Below are 22,046 nucleotides of genomic sequence, written 5' to 3' on the forward strand. Positions count from 1 at the left end.
TGGCCTGCTCCATATCTGTGGACATTAAACTGTAGATTGTACTTGAAGATGCTATTTTCTTTGAGGGTTCTTTCCCAGGGTTCTGAGATGATGTATTTATGTTTTCAGCCATCATCTGTAGTGTATATGCTTCCAAATGCTCTGAATCTTGGTTGGCAGCAAGGGCCAGAGTTTGCCTCCTTGTACTGAGAAAGCAGTTCATCAAATTGATTTGGTATGGTAGGATGGTATGATTGACTGTGGTACAAGTCTGGAGCGCAGTGCTCTGTTTGTTTGTATTGCTTGCACTGAACTTGTAGGCATAGTGGTCCTCTACATTGGGATGCTCTGTGTTTAATGCAGAATGTCTCAAGCAGTGTCCTTATAGCTATAAGTAGCTATTGGAGTGATTTTAGGACTGGAGCCATGTGTTTCCTTGAGTAAATGTGTAGAGGGAGTCTTGGGTAGCATTTTGGATTAAATGTATTTTGTGATTGATTATTCTGGGTGCACCAAGGTATAGACTGTTGGCATAGTAAAACTTGGAGGCTGTAGGTGTGAGGATCGCTTATAGCTTTTATTGGTATCCAAGGCATAGGAGAATGCAATGCAGTGTTTTAATTGTGTAGAAGGTCCTTTTTGTGACACTGTTGATGCAGTTCAAGGATAGGCGTGAATCCGTAGTTACCCTAGGTTTCTGGCTTCTTTTGATGTTGGTGGAGGGGCCTAGAGTACTTTAGGCCACATGGCGATAGACTGGTATTTTCACCATTGTCCGAATATCATGATATCTGTCTCCGCTGTGTTCAGCGTTAGATGGCTTCTCATCATCTAGGTGTTTATGGCGGAATGCCATTCATCAGATTTTCAGTTCTAGCGGTCTTCCAGGCCATCCATTTTTACAATGATTTGTGTGTCTTTCTCCATAGCTGTAACGGGCGATGTTGAATGATTGAATTTGTTCTGGTAAGGGGGTTAGGTAGATGTTGAATAACAGAGGCAATATGATGGGCTCCTGAGGAATGCCACAGTGTTGGGTGTGAGGAACTTATGTGAAAGGTGGTAGGTAAACCACACTTCATTGGTCTTTGAGGTAAGAAGCAATCCATTTTAGAATATTTTCACGTATTCTAAGACGTGGATCCTTTGTCTTTCAGATGTTCCCTTCTCATGCAACACAGAGACAAAGCTGATTCTGAGTCAATGATGTTGTCTAATATGACTTTAGAAAGATGACTTGGGAACTATTTGATCTAGTTAATAAGGCAATCCAAAAAGCAGAGTAGGACTTCTTCGCCTGACATATGGGAATACACTTGATTGTTTTGAAAACATAGATTATCCTTGAGTAACATGACGGCTGGATATGTATGTAGTGAGAACGCCATGAATTTCCTCACTGAATCCTTTTGCACACACATTTGAATGAACTACACGCCAAGATATTCTATGATCACCGGTACTCACTAAGTGCTACTCTTACAGACACCCATCACGTGCGCACACACACAGCATGCACACGCACATATACTCTTTCAAATCTCTAGAAGTCTATCACTAAAGGTTGCAGATAGCAAATAGCCCTTTGAAAATAGCCACAGCCTCAGAAAGGCAAAGGCGGGTCGGTGTGCTTATAGATGGGACGGTGTGAGGTGCTGAGGCGCACTCCGCGCTCGTGGCTGGACTCAGAAGCACCACTTGTGTTCACCTGCTACCTTTATGCACCTAAAGGCAAAAGCAGGGCTCGAGTCGGATACCACGCAGTGGGACGGCGTCCCCCCACTTATTTTACCGGGAGCTCGATAACTGGAGCAAATGGAGCCACGCATTTACTCTATGGCCTCTCTGGGGCGAGATCGGAGCTCATTCAGAACGCTGCTCACGCGCTGGTTTCTCTGATGCAATCGCATCTAAGGGGTGAGCGAGGGGAGGCAATGAGTCTGATGGTGTAAGTCACCTTTTGTGACGTCACTTCCTGTTGTGATGTCAGCGTCCCCCCACTTCTTTTTTTAGGACTTGTGCCCTGGGCAAAAGGATGTAGGGTGTATGTATACTGTGGCAAGAAGTCAGGAAATATATTGAAATATTTAAAGTGGCAATTGACTAGAGTTTCCTTGTTCCTAGCTCCATAAAATTCCCACTGGAAATCCGGAGAGCATCTATCCTCAAGAAGCCATGTTTATTGCAGACTGGTGAAAGTGCAGTCGAACATTTCTCAAGCAAGTTTCATTGAAACGTAAGAAGTGTGAGCTGACAGGGAACAGACCGCTAGGAAGTCTACTCCAATCAGATCTTCAAGCGCCGCAGCACCCGTATCCTCATTACCTGGACAGATTACGGGAGTTTTTGTGGGGTGTGCAGTCCTCTGCCCTAGAATTCAGGAAAAATGCCACGTTTTTATTAGATTTCAGAGTAGTCAGGACTCACATGAATCTTTGCCTGACCGAACTACAATCCTAGATATTTAATGTGTTTTTTCAGTTGACCGAGCGGAGCAGTCCACGCAGCACCCTGTCCCGAGCTGATGTGTTCACGCAGGAAGCTAACTCGAGCCATGTTACCGACATGTTGGTACCGTAATATTGCCCCGCGCTCAGTTTACACAAATAATGCTCAGTTGCCTAGTCTCACGGCCGTGTCACCTAATCTCCCGACCGGGGCGAGGCACTCACTCTCTTACATCGAACCCTGGAAACCCAAAAGTCACGTTCCATTCCTTTTTGTAGACGACAATAAACTGCTTTCTTCTGTTTACCATGTCTAGCCAACGAGCATTAGTAGAAAGGTTTTTAATTTAGATAACTGGCTCCATCTACAGGCCAAAACAGAGTAAACATGACTGCAATGGACCTCAGAAAAAATACCTCTCATCGCTAAATCTGTTTTTAGGAGGTACTTGAAAACACGCACGTCTGCCAATCGTTTGGCCTGTTGGTGCTGACGGCTGCAGGTGCATTCGTTTGCCCTTCTGTTGTTTCCCTCTACCTCCTCGGTGTCGATGCCCGTGTTTCAATAATCTGGCTCCTCTTTTTGTCTCGGTGTAGGTGTTCTTGCATATCTGTTATTATTACCCCAGGTGCTAATGGTGTTTTTTAGGTTTAGGAGTGGGTAGAGGAATAAGGTGGTAAGCAATTTTTAGGGTTTGGGGTGGGTAGGGACGTAGGATGGTCAGGGCATATTTAGAGTTTAAGGGTGGGTAGAGGTATTGGTTGGTAACGGTGTTTTAAGGGTTTAGGGGTGGGAGGGGTATTGGGTGGTAAGGGTGTTTTTAGGGATTAGGTGTGGGCAAGGGTATGGAGAAGTAAGGGCATTTCTATGTTTTAGGGTGGTAAGGGATTGTTAGGGTTTAGGGGTGGGTGGGGTGGTTTTTAGTATTCAGGGGTGGGTAGGGGTATAGGTTAGCACGGATATATATATATATATATATATATATATATATATATATATATATATATATATATATATTTTTTTTTTTGCTACAAACATCCCTACTGGCAATTTGGCAATCCTATTCCAGGCATTGGAGCAAGCCCAGTAACGAGAAATAAGGAAATGGTGGGAAGCGACCTCATTGAAGAAATACATTGAATGCGACCGCATTCCAAGAGGTTTGCGTATTTTTATTGTCCCTTCATACGAACATCCTAATCCTGCACTTTTGAAAGAATGGGCCGAGTATACATCCGAATCAGCAAAAGGAATGGTCAGGATCCTAATAAAATATGCGTGGGATGATAAGGACAAGTTCCTGGCTGAAATCTAAAAGCTGGAGGAAATGATCTCTAAGGATAAAAACGTAAAACAAAGTGAAACCCTAAGATCAGCGATGCTCAAACGTTTGAAAGATTATGAAGCAATAATCGGAAATAGGAAGCAGACAAAATTCCAAAGAGATGAAGAAGACTACCGTACTGGTCGGATTCTAACATTCGCACGTAAATTTGATGCCCCCAGGAAAAGAATGACACATGAAGGCACTGCTCAGGCACACAAGGAAACCTCTGAGTCAGATGTAGGGACCTCAGAAGGAGAGCAGGTTGCAAACACGGATCAAAATAGGGGGGCCCAGGATTTCCCTTATTTTCGGGAATACCAACTTATGCAATAAACACGGCAGAGACCCATGCAGACAACCCACCCTACACAGAGAAAACAACAGCAAAAAAATGCTAACGCAAGACAAGGAAAGGGAGAAAAGGGAGAAGAAGAAAGGCCGACCCCAATGACGACACACAGCAAGGGAACAAGAGGGAAACGATAAACAATGAGGAATTATGGACAGTGATTAATCTCTCAAGCAGGCCACTGACAGAGGATGAAGTCAAGGTGCTGCAATTGGGATTGAGTTTCTGCCCTACTTCTGATTATGATTATGTGCAAAACAGGATAGATCTATTTAAATATATAAGAAAATTAAAATTACAAAAAACCTTCATCTTACATCCAGGAAGAGAAGGATCTATGGAAGATAAAAGCACTGAAAGCATTGAAAATAATATCTTAGACGAACTGAGCATCCAAGACTTGGAAGTACTCCTACTACAGAACCAAGAGAGAGCTGGTTCGGATGGAATAACTCCAAGAACACAAACAGAAGATACAAATATCGCACAAGTGGGAGGCAACAGCAAATTCAAACGGAAATCGAAAATGATGCCTCAAGTTCCGTTTGACACTATCGATGTCTTTAGTGAAGCTATTTTGAAAGGTTTGAAAGAATTGACAAAAAACAATTCAAAAGGGGATTATACCATGCCAAGAAAATATTGGGAAACGATTAAGACATTGAAAATAGACTTGACACTGGAAATTAAGCCCGCAGACAAAGATCATTACCAAAAAGAGGCTTTGAGACAACTTGGGGATAAAGAGTGTTATGCAGTTACCAATAGAATTGACTATTCAAACTGTGTGAAAAATTACCATACATTTTTAACAAGGTGGAGAGATGAGGGGATGTTAGATCAAGATGAGTTCCTATTCTTGTATTGTGAATCATCTGTAATCCCAACATTCTACCACCTACCAAAAATCCATAAGGATTCTGTTAACCCCACCCCCCCCAGTAGGCCAATAGTGGACTCAATCAATAGCCTCTTGAAAAATATATCTTTATACATTGAATCCTTTCTAAGTCCATTAGTTAAAGATCTGGCATCATATGTCAGAGATACACACACAAGATTTTTTACGACTAACGGAGGTTATTGTGTGGGAGACAGATATGCTTTTAATTACTATTGATATTACAAGTCTTTACACCTGTATTCGCCACGAGGATGGCTTAAAAGCAGTCAAATGGTTTCTGGATAGAAGAGCTCCAAAATTTCATACACACAATACCATGCTATTAGAAATGATAACGTTTGCTTGCACTACAATATTTTTCTGTTCTCTGGCAAGCTGTACCAACAACAACGCGGTACCTCCATGGGCACGTGCTTCGCCCCCAGCTACGCAAATTTATTTGTGGGCTGGTGGGAGAAGCACGTGGCCTGGGGGGAGGAAAATGAGAAGTGGCTGGATAGCATTATCCTGTGGGCCAGGTACATCGACGACCTGTTTTTTGTTTGGAAGGGAGGTCGCTCCTCGGCTGAGGAGTACTTATCCTCTTTGAATGATAATAGGTTAAATTTGGAATTTACAAATGAGTGAGGTCTCAGTGAATTACTTAGATTTGGAAGTCTTCAGCAAAAATGGTTCCTTACAAACAAAACTTTTTCGAAAACCAACAGCTGGAAATGCGGTATTACACGCAGCCAGTTACCATCCCAAAAGCCTGATTAGGAATATCCCCTTCGGGGAGCTACTGCGTATTAAACACAATTGCTCCAATAAAAAAGATTTTGAATCAGGTAAAGATGAAGCTATAGAAAGATTCAAGAAGCACGGATACGGTAATTCAGCCCTTAAACAGGCAGAAGCTAAGGTAGGCAAGTTAGAACGAGGGAGTCTGTTAATGACTAAATCCAAAACATCTGATAACCAGAACAACACAGTACGAATGATCACTACATATACCAATAGATCTAGTGCAGTGGTACATATTTTTCGTAAAAACTGGCACATCTTACAAACAGACAATGTTTTGAAAATCCATTTACCATCATTTCCCTCAATAAAATACAAATGATGCCAATCACTGAATGATCACCTGATACATAGCCACTTCGATCCCACCATGATAGCTAAAAATAAGATTAGCATTTCGAGATTCTTTCCGTGTTTACAGTGTAAGCCATGTAAATTTAGCAAAAAACCCACCACATACATGGGAAGGCCAGGGAATCCTAGACCGACCAGAAGAATAAATAAGCTTCTCAATTGAAATTCAGAATATGTGGTATATTGTTTAGAGTGTCCATGCCAGAAACGATATATAGGCAGTACAATCAATCAAGCAAAGAAGCGTATTCTCGAACATATGCGCGCCATAACAAACAAGGATACGAGCTATCCTGTTGCGCGCCAATTCGAAGAATTCCATCACAGTGACCAAAACCTCCTAAAATACTACTGCATAGATCAGGTGGAAAAAAAGAGAGAGAGGAGGGGATAGAACAAAGAGGCTACGAGTACTGTAGTCCAGGTACATCATAGATCTTCAGACAAAGGCCCCAATTGGGCTTAACAACGATGAAGATGCATCTGGAGGCATAGGACAAGGAACATGAAATGAACACAAATACCACTACCGAAGAAACAGAAACACTGTAAATATGTAGGGAATAGTAGGACACAAAATTGAAGCACATGATGCAACATAATTAATTTATAATTGCTTGGAAACGTGAATAACTTAAATGTATTAAGAAATGAATTTGCTGCTTGATGAATGCCCATTGAGGGCACAATTATGATACAAATGGGGTTGTGGAAAAGTAATTGAGGTGATCATGGCATGCAATGCTTGAGCAACAGCATAACTATTTGTGTTAGAAATCAAGGAATGTATAATGAAATTTGTGTTATTCTGATATAACTTAACACTGTGAATAGTTCTGCACGCAAATGAATATCTGACACTCCCAATGCAAAAGCGATTTTAACTTTTTTATTGTTTTGCACTTTACTCACTTTTTTGCTCGAAAAAAAGGCAGTAGAAGACACACATTGTATACCACCTTACAAGATGGCTATTGATTGTCCAGCCTGTGGTCACAGATTGTTAGTGCATTGCTTGTGTAAGTAATAGTCATGTGACACATGGTTCTGTGAAATATTGCCTAACTGCAGAGGGTATCTGACATTGAAAAAGCTACGGTGAAACACGTCTGTCAAGGGGGGTCTGCACTAATAAAGTACAGGTTTCTTTAATTATTTTGCCCCGTGTGTGCTTTTCACCCAGTTTTCAAAGATTCTTTGATACCTATTGATGCTATATATATATATATATCTATATATATATATATATATATATATAAATATAGCCAGCAAGTTCAAGGCAAGTCGTAGTTGTTTAGGCGATCACAGCTTTATTTTTATTTTGTTGTTTTCTCCATTATTCTCCATTTAATACGTGCAAAGTGCCAAGTGCATCAAGGAACAAATAAACGTCCTACGCGTTTCGGCCTGAGGCCTTTGTCTGGGTATATATATATATATGGGTTTCACTTATCCTACAATATACTTACCTTGCGTTGTTTAATGGCATGCGTGGTAAAAGTATATGCGTGATAAAGGCGTGATAAAGGCATTACATTGTAAAGGCAATGTGTGGTAAATGAAGCGTGTTATAAGCATGCATGGTAAATGCATGCATTGTATTGTCAGTCAGTCAATAAAACTTTATTCGGTCTTTTACATCCATAAAAGCTTACAGATAAACAACATATCATTCAATAAAATAAGTAGGTCAGAATAATAGAATAATCAATACACATTCTTAAGCCTATAATCTTCAAGTCTTTAAAAATTATTTTAAAACTTTCTAAAACAAACAATTTCATTTTTAAAACTCGTAGACATTCGAATATTTCTCAGCGCATTACTTTTGACCTTTCATAGCTCATTCTCCTTGTAACTTAAAAAATCTAGTCACCATCAATACTCATTACATTTAAGAAACTCTTAAACTTTTTTGATGTATTTCCCCATGGCACAAACTATATCTAAATTAATTATTTCCACTAAAAGGTTTACAGCATGCATCCTGTTTTTAATATTGTATTTTTAAAAAATTGGACATAAAAACTCTCTTCATATTTCTAAAACCTTCTGACAATCCAATAATAAATGTAAAATATCACAAGTAGTTCCTAAAGTGCAGGTGCATTTTCCTTTGTTGTTTATCATAGAGCTTTTTACCCCTTTATTCAGGTAGCAAGGGTTTACCCCAATTCTTAATCTTAGCACTTCTCGCCTTAACAGGCAACTAGGTAGCCTGTCAATATAGGGATAGTGTAATTCCCTTTGCCACGTTGAGGCCATATGGGAAACTGAGCTTTTCCACAAGAGATAATCTTGGTCCTGGGCTAGGGAAATTTCTTTTCCCAGGATCCTAAGTTCCCTCTTATTTATTTTTAGTTGGAGGGAATGGTGACATAACTTAAGCTTTAACATATAACACACTTTATTGATAGTGGCTCCAATCCCTTTTTCCCAGGTCAGCTCACTATTTGCAATTTTGTTTGCGTAATAAAGCCATGCAGGCTATTATACCCCTTGAGGCGATTCCCAATTCTAGTCTTGCTGCCTGTACCACAGACGATCTAGGAAGAGAGAATAGATTTTTCAAAATGTTTCCCTCCTCTTTGTCAAACCCATTTTTGCCACTCTGATAAAGTACCTCTGCACCATACAAACATTGGGGAGGGACCATTGCTAGATAAGCCTTTAGAACCTGTCTATCTGACATTTCCCAATACACACTATTACATCTTTTCGATCCCTTCACTGAAGCCAATGCCCTCATTTTTAGTGCATCATGATGGGTATGCCATTGCAGGCTACTCTCAAACCATATCTCCAATTATCTGTAATCTATTGCTTTTTCCAGCTTCTCAGTGCCCAGATACCAGTAGAACCTTGTTTTTCTTCTGCCAAAACATAATATTTTGGTCTTTTCCATGTTAACAACAAGTTTTTTGACTTGGCAGTATTCTTTAAATATGTTTTCTTTGTAGACCAATCTCCATCTGGTCCATAATTACCAGATCATCCGCATATAGTAAGCATGAGATATGTTTTCCACCTAGTTTCGGGCTTGACACTCTAACGTTACCTACGTTTAGGGGCAGGTCTGCTATAAACAGGGAAAAAAGCAGGGGGGCAAGTATGCACCCCTGTCTCAGCCCATTACCAATCTGGATTTTCGAGAATAAACTTCCCTTTACATCCAAGATTATCTGGGCCCAGTTTTCTGTATGCAGGGCTCGGATCAAGGCCAATAGATCGCCTGGGATATTATACCCTAACAAGGTCAACCACAGCTGCTCCCTGTTCACAAGATCGAATGCTGCGTGGAAGTCCACAAAGTAGCAAAACAAACTGCCCCTCTGCTCGATGGACTTCCACGCAATGGACCAGAGAGCAAAGCAGTGATCAACCGTTGAGTGCCCCTCTTTAAACCCACCCTATTCTGGAGCACTATCTGTTTTTCATCCGTCCAGTCCTTAAGTAATCCCAGAATTACTTTGGCGAATACTTTTTCACCTACGTCAAGAAGGTTTATTAATCTGTAATTTTATGGGGCATGTACATCGCCTTTTTTGTGGATAGGTCTTATGCTTACTTCATTCCAACTTTCTGGCATAATCCCTGTATTAAGGATCCCCTGGAACATATTCGCAAAGAGCTCTGACCACCACTTCGGCTTCGTTTTTATAATAACTGCCGGCAAGTTATCTGCGCCGGCAGCACAGGTTAAGTTTAGCCTAGATATTATCTTCCTAATGTAGCTGGGGGAAAAATGATCTTTTATTTCTTCCCTCACACCTGGCCATGTAATTGTATTTATTTTATCTATCCTTTGCCACTTCTCATAGATTTCCCCCAGATAGTCCACCCATTTGTCCTCAGGGACCGAGCACTGCAGGGACCCTAAAACTTTACCAGTGCTTTCCTGTACTAGTTTTCAGAAGCATTTCAAATTTTTTTCTTCAATTACCTCTAATAAATTTACCCAACATCTGTCGTCCTTATAAATTATTTTTTATGCACTGTATTGTCATACATCCCCTGTTAGAGGTCGGTGAGCCAACAGATTGAATGGGGTTCCGAGCCAGAGCCAAGCCCATGCATGAACCGAACCCTGGAAAGTTTTGCTACATAAATCATACAACAAATATTATGTAAAATAAGAAAACGCTGTACAAAATTTAAAGAAATGTGTATTTCTTTAACATGTGGAAGCTGTGACATTAATACATCTAAGGGGAGCTGTTCTTGTGGTTGGCTCTGAATAAGTGTGCACTACTCTTGAAAACCCTACATCCCTACAAGTCCACATTGACTTTCAGAAGCGATCTATCCCTCCTTTTACTCATTCAACGCATCCCTACCTTTCACCCCGTGAAGCACTCCACTGCTCTTAATCTATGATGGCATTTAAGGTGACCACCTCACTCCTGGTCACACCAGACTTGCCTCCTGAACATAACATCTACAAATCATTGATTACATGTTGCTTGTCTAATTAGCTCAATAGAAATAAAAGAAGGCTACAACACCCAGACTGCATTAGGCTACCACACAAAACTCCAGTACTGGAATCATGGTCTGTAATAGACTGGTGGAGGTGGTCACCCTATTTGCATTACACAAACAAGAAATTAAGTAGGGGAATCCTAATGTATTATATGTTTTGCAGGCTAGTAGGTATAATGTTTTCAATAGCCTTGCCCCTCCCTCTACATATGAGGAAGTTATGTTTATTTATTTATTTATTTATTCATTCAAGAGTTTTATATAGCACTGGCTAGACCCGGAGGTATCAGAGCGCTTTACATGAGGTTCAACAAAAATTACATTACAAGATTAAATCAGTTCCAATTTACATCAGTTGCTAGATAAAACAATTGCAAGAGCATAGAAGACGAGATAATTGAAGTGTAGAGGGGAAGGGGGTAAGGGTAAAGGGCTAGGAGGGAGATACGGCAGAGAGACAAAAGGAAAGTCTGTCCAAAGTCCCGCTTGGTAGGTGTATTACAGATGCACATCCTAAAAACATGACTCCATCCTATAGGAATGTGTTACCCCTATGGAGAACTCTGGTGTTTGTGCTACTACTTTCCATTTGTGTTTTACAGCAGTCTTTTTCCTTTTGCTTTAGCAGCGTTGAACAATTTGGGAGCAGATGTTTTCACTTACCACTGGTGCTCTTTTTATGACTGCGTAGGAATGATCCAATCTAGTCATTTTACTCCTAAAAGCACAGTACAAGTTTAGCATCTGAAGTTTACTCGTGTTCAGGGAATAACACGAAATCAGGCGGACAGTTTTATTTTTACTACAGAGTCGAGTACTAATACCCAGAGTAAAACAACACCTGTGCTGACCCAGCGCTGACCTACCAGAGCCCACTGGTTGCAGTCAGAAGTCAGGAATTCAAACCCTGGCTCCTCCCTGGCAGTCCAAATGATCCTGGGCCTAAGCCAAGAATTTTGTGACCTAAATACTCAGCGGTGGCTCCTTCGTTAAGGCGGAGGAGCGTCGCCCCACTGCTCTCTGAGCAGTGCAAAAAGAAAAAAGAGAATGATAATAGCACAATGATATTAACATTTTATTTTCAGTACTGACTCAGTTTAGGACGGGGCAGGGTGGGGCTGTCATCATGGAGCAGGGAGGAAGAGTGGTGGGCACCATAAGAACGCATGATGGTTTAGCCACCCGCCTCCGGATGGCCAAACCGACATGCGCACTTAGCATTTTTCCACCCGGTTATGCAAAACAGTCCTAGGCACCGTCTGAGCAGCAAATCAGGTCGCTCAGACCAATCACGGCGCTGCTGTTGGTAATGCTATTACCAGCATGACAGCAGTGTTGTGATTGGCTTAGGCGAGTCTGGGATCCTGTGTGCTGCCAGGAGTCGACAGGAACAGAAGAGGACGAAGGAAAGGCGGTGGCCCTGCAGCTAAGTGATTTGTTTTTTTGTGTCTGCAGTTTTATATGGCACAAACTCCACCCGAAGGTATCAGAGTGCTTTACATGAGCACCAGTTGCATTACAGATGGACACATTCATTTTTAGGCATGGGAAGATTAAGTGATTTGCCCAGAATCACAGGATGCTTGAGCCTCTCGCCAGACTCGAACCTGTTTCCCCAGCTTCAAAATCGGCTGCCCTAGCCATTAAGCTACATACTCTCCCAGTAATCTTTTCTTTTTTTCTCCCCCGACCTACCACTTCTCTTCCGTAGCAGCTGCCACTGTAAATACTCATCTGAAAATGAACGCATTTCGCATCCACATAAATTCACAAGGTACCTTGCTCCTGGAAACTCTCTTACCCCTTCCATCGGTGCTATGAGCAGATCATACATGGCTCGCAGAGGAGGCTTGTTGAATGAACTTTTGCTTCTGGGCAGAGATGAGGTCCCGTCCTTCACAGGTGACATGGTGCTACTGAACAGGCTGGTCATGCTTGAGCAGCTCCTACAATTGAAACACAAAGGCCTTCTTAATACTGCAGCAAAATAAAGCTTAAGATTGCACAACATTTGGGCAAATAAATAAATTCATTTGTTAATGCTTGGGTTAAAAAATATCAGTTTTTAAAGAAGATAGTTGTGTTTTCTGAAGCTTCCAACAAAATGGCATTACTGTGATGACATTATTATAAATATGTTTCATTTTGTTTATTTACTGTTTTCCTTGACGGTATAATCTACAGGACTATTTGCTTCCCTTTTTAGGCTTGAATCACAAACCATGTATGGTGTAAATCCGGTTTAAGCAAAACCAAAGGGGATGATGGACAGAGTGGACAGAGTGTTGAACATTGCAAGCACTCACCCCCAGTCAACTGATCTGGGTTTAATCCATCATCATTCTCTAGCTCACTCCGTTACCCCAGTTCAGACATGGCCATATGCAAATCAGTCTGACCCAGTGCCTCACTGCCAAGCCATGTCTTCCCTGGACAGGAAACAAGCATCCTGGGACCGGTTTCTGGCTAATTCGCTGTCATCAGCCAGGCTAGCTTGAATCCAGTGGCAACGTGAGTAAGGGACCCACGTCTGAGCATACCCTGCTAACAAAGCAAAACCAAAGGGGATGATGGGCGGAGTGTTGAACATTGCAAGCATTCAACCCCAGTCAACAGGATTTAGGACTGCTTGGCATTCACATTCATGTGTTCATGCCTCATTGTGTGTATTGACTGTCTACAACTGTGCAAAGGTTAAGTCCCCTGCATGAGGTGGGGAAAGGGAAGATCAACCGTGGTGTACCTAATGAGTTTGGGAACATCCATAAGCTTGTGAGTTTGTGAGCATTCACAAACGCGTCTCTGATCCTTTCCCATCTTGGTAATAGACACTGATCCTGCAAATAGCTGCCATAAGTGCCCTGCCAGGGTTGGCAGAATGCTCCCAGACGTTGTGGTGGAGTAGGAGGAAGGGGGGTTTTCACCAGGAAAATGTGCTATTGTATGTTGGGTCATCCTTTCAAATAAGCATAATTGTACCAGTCTGCTTTTCAACATCTGTGAAAAGGGGGAATTGTAAATCCTCACCTTTACATGTGCACATTTATGAGTACATATGTGTTTCTTTCATACATATATATATAGGTAGCTCTTGTATTTGTGGACATAATCAAGATATCAGAGGCACATTAAGTTCTACTTCTGTTGGTCTATTATAACCTAGTGTCTCTACATGTTTAAAAATGGTCCTAAGCATTGAATTGGTCAGGCACTCTGGACATCGCTACCATGCCCCTATGACAAGGGTGGTCCAATCCTCTTGTGTGTAATGCTGTCAGTACGGGGCCATACCCATCTCCCTCAATTACTGGACAAGTCCCCTGTAACTAGCTTTTGTACTCTTTTGTATGTGTGGTTCCCTTTCATTTCATCTTGCTTTAAACGTTCAGCTCCATCCCTTGTTGGATGGTTGGCTTGACAGATACAGTGGGTGAGATGGATAAGCCTTGTTTTGAGGGCACTTCCGATGATAAAAAAGTTTTTGATAGAATGAAAAGGATTTTCATGATCAAATCACTATAATGGTCCTGTCTAGGTAGCAAATGTATTAAATGGCTGCGAATTCTGGACATTTTCAGTAATTGTCTTTTGCTAGATTAAAGTAAGGTGCAAGGAAAATACTCTTAATAGCTGCTTTACCATTTATTGTGAGTCCTGAACCCCTTCTTAGAAACTAAGAATTAACATCAAATCCAAAGGCTTAATCAATTAAAGGGAAATAGAGAGTGTAGTCACAAAGAATGAAATCCTCTTTCTTTCTGATAGAGGGTCTAATTAGGCACTTTACTGGAAAAACTTGATCCCACTTGTATTGCTCCCTTTATCAATGAAATATTTCCTAGTCTAATGAAATGTGACAGGCAATAAAACAAAATATGCAAACTAATCTATGGAAAATGACAATAATAAAAAAATCACTGGTAGGTTCAGAAAACAAATGTGTGGGAGGAATTAGCTTTTCAGTATTCAAAATATATTTTTAGGGTTTTATTTTAAATTGCAAAGATGACTTACGAAGCAGGTACGAATGGAAGTGGGAATAAAAAAATTAGTGATTTTGACTAATGGGAACCTGTTCTCAGGTCATGTGCACTTTGAGCAATGACCTGATGATGGAGAATTAAGATCATAGGATAACCAATAACAACATTCCTTTCATTGAGTGAAATCACCACAATAGAGCCATTGAATTAATTTTAATTTATCTTATAAAGTGAACATCTGCCAAAGGCTTCTTGGTACCAGTGGCGTGGTGTGGGGGTATCCACAGGGGTAATTGCCCTAGGTGCAAAATTCTTAGGGGCGTAAAATTGTAAAAGAAAGTATTGCTCCTCCTAACCCGTGGACCATTAGCACTTTCTGAGTTAATGGTCCATGAGTTAGGGGGCGCAATACTTTCTTTTAAAATGTTGCCCCGGGCGCTGGCAACCCACGCTTCCCCGCTGCTTGGTGTAGTATCCCTTTAACCCCTTCCATGCTGATGACGGAATCGCTCCGTCATCAGCTACAGTTGAGCTGTGCTGATGACGGAGCGGTTCCGTCATGGCCCGGCCGCCGCGCCTGCGCGGCGCTGATTTCGCGCCTGCGCGGGCGTTCTAAAGAGCGGGGCGGGTCATGACGGAACCGCTCCGTCACCAGCACAGCTCAACTGTAGCTGGTGACGGAGCGGTTCTGTCACCAGCATGCGGCGGCCGCGCGGCCGCCCCGCCCCTTTAGCGCTGCGGCGGAATAGCCGCCGCAGCGAAGGGGTTAAGTGTCTTGCTCTTACATGCTTGCATCCCTGTGTATCCTTTTGAATACTGGTGTTCTATGTTCTATGGAACACTGTTATGATTCTGTTATGTACCACTGTATTCATTCTTCCATATGCCACTGGATGTGCTCTCCTTATGGAATAAATCTTCAACTTAATTCTTCTGCTGATTGTCATATTTGAAAGGAAATACTTCACTTGGCACACCTCGAAAAACAAAGTGTACACTGATATGAGATCAATGGGGGAACAAACTGTTCTTGAGGTGTGTCCATAAAGTAAAATAGGTATTGTATCTTGAAATTTACAGCGATTTTATCCCATAGCGCGGCTGCCTAACCAATAAGTCAGGCCCTGGCGAGCTCCTTCAAGAAATACGGTTCATTAAGAGTGCACTCTTTTCTTAATCTAAGCGTGCAGGAGGGGTGGTAGCGTTAGGAAGAATGAAAGTAAAGTTCACACTGCCATTCAGCACCTTAAGAACGAAACAAACAGCCTCAGATTCAATACACTGAGCCACCAGCAGCCAGTGAATCTATCTGAACACTGCTGGCATCTTCATACACATAGGTCCTGTGAGCAGGTGGCTGTCAAAATGTCGAATGTGGAGGAAGCGGTTTTGTTCGATCCCAGAAGAATACATGTTGCATGACATTTTTTTTTAATGTTTCATACAACATAGGCCTATCTATGTGTGTTTTCACACGGTCACTTTTAGAACAGTATGAATGCACAAGGCCCGGAAAAAGGCCTGCTTATTTTCTAACCAGAAATGTTCAAACTGTGCTAACTAACAAAAACACGTGTGCTCGATTGTTTTGTTTACTGAGGCTCACACTGGCTGAAGAAAGGAAAAGATCCATTCTTTTAATCTATGTTTACATTCCTACTAAAATATGGCAACCCGGAGAGGTGACCTTGCAAGTTACACCGTGAAGGAAGCAGAGGAGACATCACAGCAGGAATCAAACATTCCAATGGGCAAAGCAATATCAAACTGCATTACACATATCTAAAATGTACACCACCATAGCTCCATGACCAGAACCACCTCGGAAGAAATATAAGTGCAAAATATCGATACCAAACATGAACATATGCAAGAGTCAGATCCACAAACACCACACAGTGCCTTTCTTTTGTGTCACAGCAGACAGCATGCACTCCTGCCCAAATGAGGCAAATCCAACTCACAAATATAGACACATCCTATAACTGCCCTAGGAATAGATGGTGCATGATTATTGACTATCACCAATTGCAGCAATGTCGGTTCCCTTTTGGTGCCCTTTTGATTCAATCAGCAAACTCTGTAAATCTCAACTGAGGTCTTTCTAGGCTTACAGCACATATACATTCTTCTGTTGACCCCACACAAAACCTTATCAGCTGCTGAACAAAGCTACTGAATAAATGCAAGTACTAAGAACCGCTGAACCGCCTCCAAGGACTTGCAGTGTGTAGCAATCCAGATTCACGAGCATGGGGTTTTTCTGGAAGCAATGTTGATGTAAAATTCTAATTTACATTTAACGACTCTTCAAACTGCATGCGGTTGCACACTTAAAAAGACTCCATTCCCGTGCTCACAATAATGCAGACCGCAGCAATTTTATTAACATGGCCTTCAACATCTCCCCTGGAGCTTCTAAACAAACAAAATAAAGTGCAGCGCCTACGTGCAAGAGATACATAAGGATATGGCTGCCCCTTCTAAGCAAACGAGTTTCCTTCCCACTCCAGTCAAATGGGGCGGGCTTGCAAAACTAAGTGGTTCATCCCCAGGCGTGAGCATAGTGTAAAATCTGGTGCAACGAGCCTTTTTAATCACTTTGTGACCATTAAACCGTGCCAATGGAATTATGCAACTCCATGGCCACAATGTTTCCCACATAATTCTGAATTTGCCGCATTTACCACTTAATCTATCATCTGCTGCATAATCTGAAGGTTGAACAAAAAAAGAATTTTGTATACAGGTCTGCCGGAACTAAAGTGACTTAAAACATTGAACTATTTGTTCCCGTGCAGTGAAAAGGCCTCTCCAAAGTGTGACTAGTCATCTTTCTTTCAACTGTTTATTACAGCATTTGAATATTAAACTGTTAGCAATGAGGTAACATCTTTGCCCAGACAGTGTTACCATGTGTAAAAACACAAAATAATAAAGCAATGCTATCATAAAATGTGCAGCATTAGGCCACTTAATTTGACTTTTTTGCCACATTATTTAGCCAAGCTTGCTGTGTAATTCAACACGCATCATCAGACCCTGCTGTTGACCTTCATATACTACCACCTTCCGGCGGGGAACAACACTTACAACGCAACTTTTACAACGCACTACCTTTACAACAAAACTTTTATACCGCAACATCCATTACAACGCATGCCATTACAACACAACCATTACAACGCATGTCACTACAACGCATACCACTACAACGCATACCTTTACAACGCAGTCATTACAACGCATACCATTACAATGCATACCTACACTATCCAACACTTACCCTACTGTTGCACCCCCTGGAGTTAGAATAGTAATTTGTACCCCTACACTATCCAATACTTACCCTATTGTTGCACCCCCTGGAGTTAGAATAGTAATTGTAAACCCTACACTATCCAACACTTACCCTACTGTTGAACCCCCTGGAGTTAGAATAGTAATTTGTACCCCTACACTATCCAATACTTACCCTACTGTTGCACCCCCTGGAGTTAGAATAGTAATTGTAACCCCTACACTATCCAACACTTACCCTACTGTTGCACCCCCTGGAGTTAGAATAGTATTTTTTACCCCTACACTATCCAATACTTACCATACATGCAATGTAATGGTATGCGTTGTAATGGTATGCGTTGTAATGGAAGTTGTGTTGTAAAGGTATGCGGTGTAAAAGTATGCGTTGTAATGACATACATCCCCTTCCGGCTGCCATGAGAGAGCTGTCTTCCTCTTTCCCAATAGAGTCTCCCACACTTGGAGCACTCCAAACATTACTCGCTAGCATCACACACAGGAGCCTTATTACAAGATTGCACCATATGGCTCAGGTAGACAGGCTGACAGCCTTGAACCCAGCATTTGAAGAATGAAACGCAATCCTTGACACACCACCGGCACCAGAGGACGGGAATTTCTCTTCCACACCAACATGCATGCTCATACCCAATTGTAAGTTGTGAATCATTCAATTTAAGTATCTCCAACAATGCGATGTGGGGCACTGGAGGCGGACTTTATACACCTAGCTTGTCTGTGCGCTACCAGCCACAATTCTGGGAACAGGTGGTGAAAGCCCTATTAGACATGGCAAAGGAGCCAGGACCCCCCAGATGTGCCTACTGGGCCCACTTAAAAATCTACAATTGGCCCATCGCAAATTTGTGGCTGTGGCGTTATTGTTGGGAAAACGGGGCGTTGTCAAACACTGGGGCCAAAGAGCCGAACCCAAAATCAAAGAGTGGATTAGTGATATATGTTAGATTTGGGCGTCTCTAGTTGGCACAGGTAGGTACGTGTGACAAATAGGGACCCTCTCCTCTAGTCAGGATAAGGGGATTACACTCCTAAAATAACCCCTGCTCACCCCCTTGGTAGCTTGGCATGAGCAGCAAGGACTTATCTCAGAGGTGTTGTAAGTTAAGCAGTTGTGACCACATACAGTAACCCAGTGACAACACTACCAATGGACACCAGACAGGTTTATATAAAAAATAAGTAGACTTTATATAAAGTTACCACAAGACCATAAACGACAAAAATACACAATGCTATTACTTTAAGATGGTAGATGTAAGCTTAGTTCAGTTCAGTTCTTAGATGCAACACTCTGCGTAAATGTTCCTTAAGTTGCGTTGGGCTTCCACGACAAGCAATGTTGCAGCGATGGGAAATGCGGCAAAGTTCAGATACAAAGAAATAAAGACGTGAAGATCTTCCAGATGCGGCATGCTTCTAGGGGATGCGAGAAGTTCTCGGTTCGATGCGTGGACTGCAGGGGCGACACCCTTACGATGCGATCGCAGCAGGTCCAGCAGTGACACTCTTCTCCTATGATGCGTGAAGCTTCTGCTCGATGCGACAACTACAGCGGTGACATCCAAGATGCGACGGCAGCAGCTCCAATGGCGGCGTGCTTCCTGGGGATGCGAGGTGCTCTTGGTCGATGCGGTGCAGTGTGACGGTTCCAGTGGTGACACCCTCCTTCAGAGTTGCGACGGCGGGCACAGCGACGGCGACACGCTCCAACCTCGTTGCAAGATTCTTCTCTTGATACGGTGCAGTGCGACAACAACAGCGGTGACACCCTCCTTCGGAGTTTCAGCGACAGCGACACGCTTCTTCTTGGTTGCGGCACACTTCTCTCCGATGCGGTGCAGTACAACAGTTCCAGCGGCGACACCCTCCTTTGGAATTGTGACGGTAGGCACAGCGATGGCAACACGCTTCTTCTTGTTGAGTTGTGCTTCCAGCTCCTTGCGACACACAGTCCCTCAGAAGGCCCAAAACAGCAGCAAGCACTTCCAAAGAATTCTGAGGAGCTAGGGGGTGAAGTCTTTTGTCCCTGAGACTTCAGCAGGAGGCAAGCTCTTTTCCAAGCCCTTGGAGATCCTTCACAAGTTGAAAGCAAAGTACACAAAGTTCCTTTCTCCTTCCTTTGGCAGTAAGGCAACCACTGCAGGCCAATCCCCCAAGCAGCACTTCAGCTTGGGAATAGTCTCTCCTCAGTTTCTTCAGGTTCCTCTCCTCAGTAAAGGTTTCTTCTTGTAGTCCAAAGTGATCTAATTTAATGGGATCAGGGTCCCAATATTTATACCCCAAAATCCTTTGTTCTCTGAGGGGAGAGGGGCCTTTGCCCAGTCAAAACCAGTTCTGAAGCACTCTGTTTACCAGACTTCTCCTTTCCTTTCACAGTGCAGGGCAGAAACATCAGACTCCCCACAGAAGGTGGAGCCAGCATTGTGGAAGGCAAGTACAATCCTGGAGCACTTTGTTTACAGGACTCCTTCTCTTCTTTCATTGTGCAGGGCAGAGACATCAGCCGCTCCCCAGGAGGTGGAACCAGCATTGTGGAAGGCAGGCACAGCCCTATTCAAGGTTCAGGTGCAACTCCTCCCTCCCATCTAGATGCAGATCTCTCGATTCACCACCGGGTGACTCAACCTGTCTTTTGGAATTCCCCAGCCCTGTCACTCACAAAACCAGACAAATGAATACACAACCTAGCAGAGGCAGGTTTGAAGGGTTAGACAAGCAAATACCTACTTTTTAAAAGTGGTATTTGCAAACACAGAATATTAAAGTCAACTTCACTAAAAGATGTATTTTATTATTCTGAGTTCAGGCATACTAAACTCGAATTTCTACCATGTTCTCTGAGACAGTTAGGATTATAAAATGTAATAAATCTAACAACCCATTCTAGCCTATGGAGAACAGGTAGCTACACACACCAGGGCTTGTCCTACCTTATACTTACAATGCACCCTGCCCTTGGGCCTACCACAGGGGTGACTGATATGAAGAAAAGGGAAGGTTTAGGGACTGGCAAGTGGGTGCACTTGCCCAGTCAACATGACAGTACCAGACTGCACACAGGCTCTGCAATGGCAGACCTTAGACACACTTTACAAGGCTGCTTCTGTGGGTGGCACAACCAGTGCTGCAAGCCCACCAGCAGCATTTGGATGTACACACCCTGGGCACACTCAGTGCAAAAGACTAGGGTCTGACAAGTAAACCAAATAGCCAAACATGGAACCACTGATTAATGCATCAATTTTCAATAGAAAGCACTTGCACTGTGGCACTGGATAGCAGTGGCACAGTGCCCAAAGCATATAACACCAGCAAAAATACATAAGGCAACAGCATAAAATAGAAGGGAGACCCACGCCAATGGTGCCTGGTCTAACAATATAGTATACTGCAAAGAACGACTGGAACTGTCTGCTGAGGAAATGCCACTGCCCTTGTGACCAAAGGATACTTGGAGCCCACTTACAGCCTACCCACTGATGGCTTTCGATATGTCCTAGTGAGTTGTATTGTTCAGACGGTGTATACCCTGTAATTCTGTGGTTGGAATGTTTGCACCAACGATATTGACACTGTATGGCAAATGTGATTTGTCTTGCTACATATGGCACTTGATGGGATTATGTTTATGCTTTATTGTTGGAAAATACAATAAAAAAAAACTTGCTCTGCAATTTGGTCCTGCCCTGCTGCATTATTCCAGTGGCCCTGCCATTAGGCGATTAGCTCAAATTCGGTTCCCTCGAGAGTTTTGCACAAGGAGTTTCCTCTCATACCTACGTGGCAAAAATTGGACAAGCAAAATAAAGTAACCAGGGTAACACTGTGAACAAAAGTGGTCGCTAAGATTGTGCGATATTCCCAATTTATAACAGAAAAAATTGTAGCAGAGCACAAACCAGCACACAACCCCCCAACCCATTCCCCGAAGAAATTGGAACAAAATCACCACCGACCAGCTCTTCACATCGCTTCACCAAAACCCCCCTGCCAATTCATCGGACCCTAACCAAGCAGCCACCAACTTCACACAGTGGATCACCCACAGCGCTGACGAACTAGCCCCCCTGAAAAACCATCTAATCAAGCAAGGCAGCAAAAAAGCCACCTGGT

The 22,046-nt window shown here is 42.6% G+C and overlaps 1 protein-coding gene across 2 annotated transcripts in view; it reads right to left on the reverse strand.

The window, feature by feature from the left end:
* The window catches only part of TTC28 (tetratricopeptide repeat domain 28), a 1,842,918-nt gene that overhangs the window by 57,194 nt on the left and 1,763,678 nt on the right, over positions 1 to 22,046 (reverse strand). For both annotated transcript variants that reach the window (XM_086943149.1, XM_086943150.1), the window contains one exon: positions 12,428 to 12,572. In XM_086943149.1, coding sequence (XP_086799275.1) covers positions 12,428 to 12,572 — 145 coding nt within the window. The remainder of the gene's footprint in view (positions 1 to 12,427; positions 12,573 to 22,046) is intronic.

The sequence above is a fragment of the Lissotriton vulgaris genome, chromosome 11, assembly GCF_964263255.1.
Source record: "Lissotriton vulgaris chromosome 11, aLisVul1.2, whole genome shotgun sequence".
NCBI lineage: Eukaryota > Metazoa > Chordata > Amphibia > Caudata > Salamandridae > Lissotriton > Lissotriton vulgaris.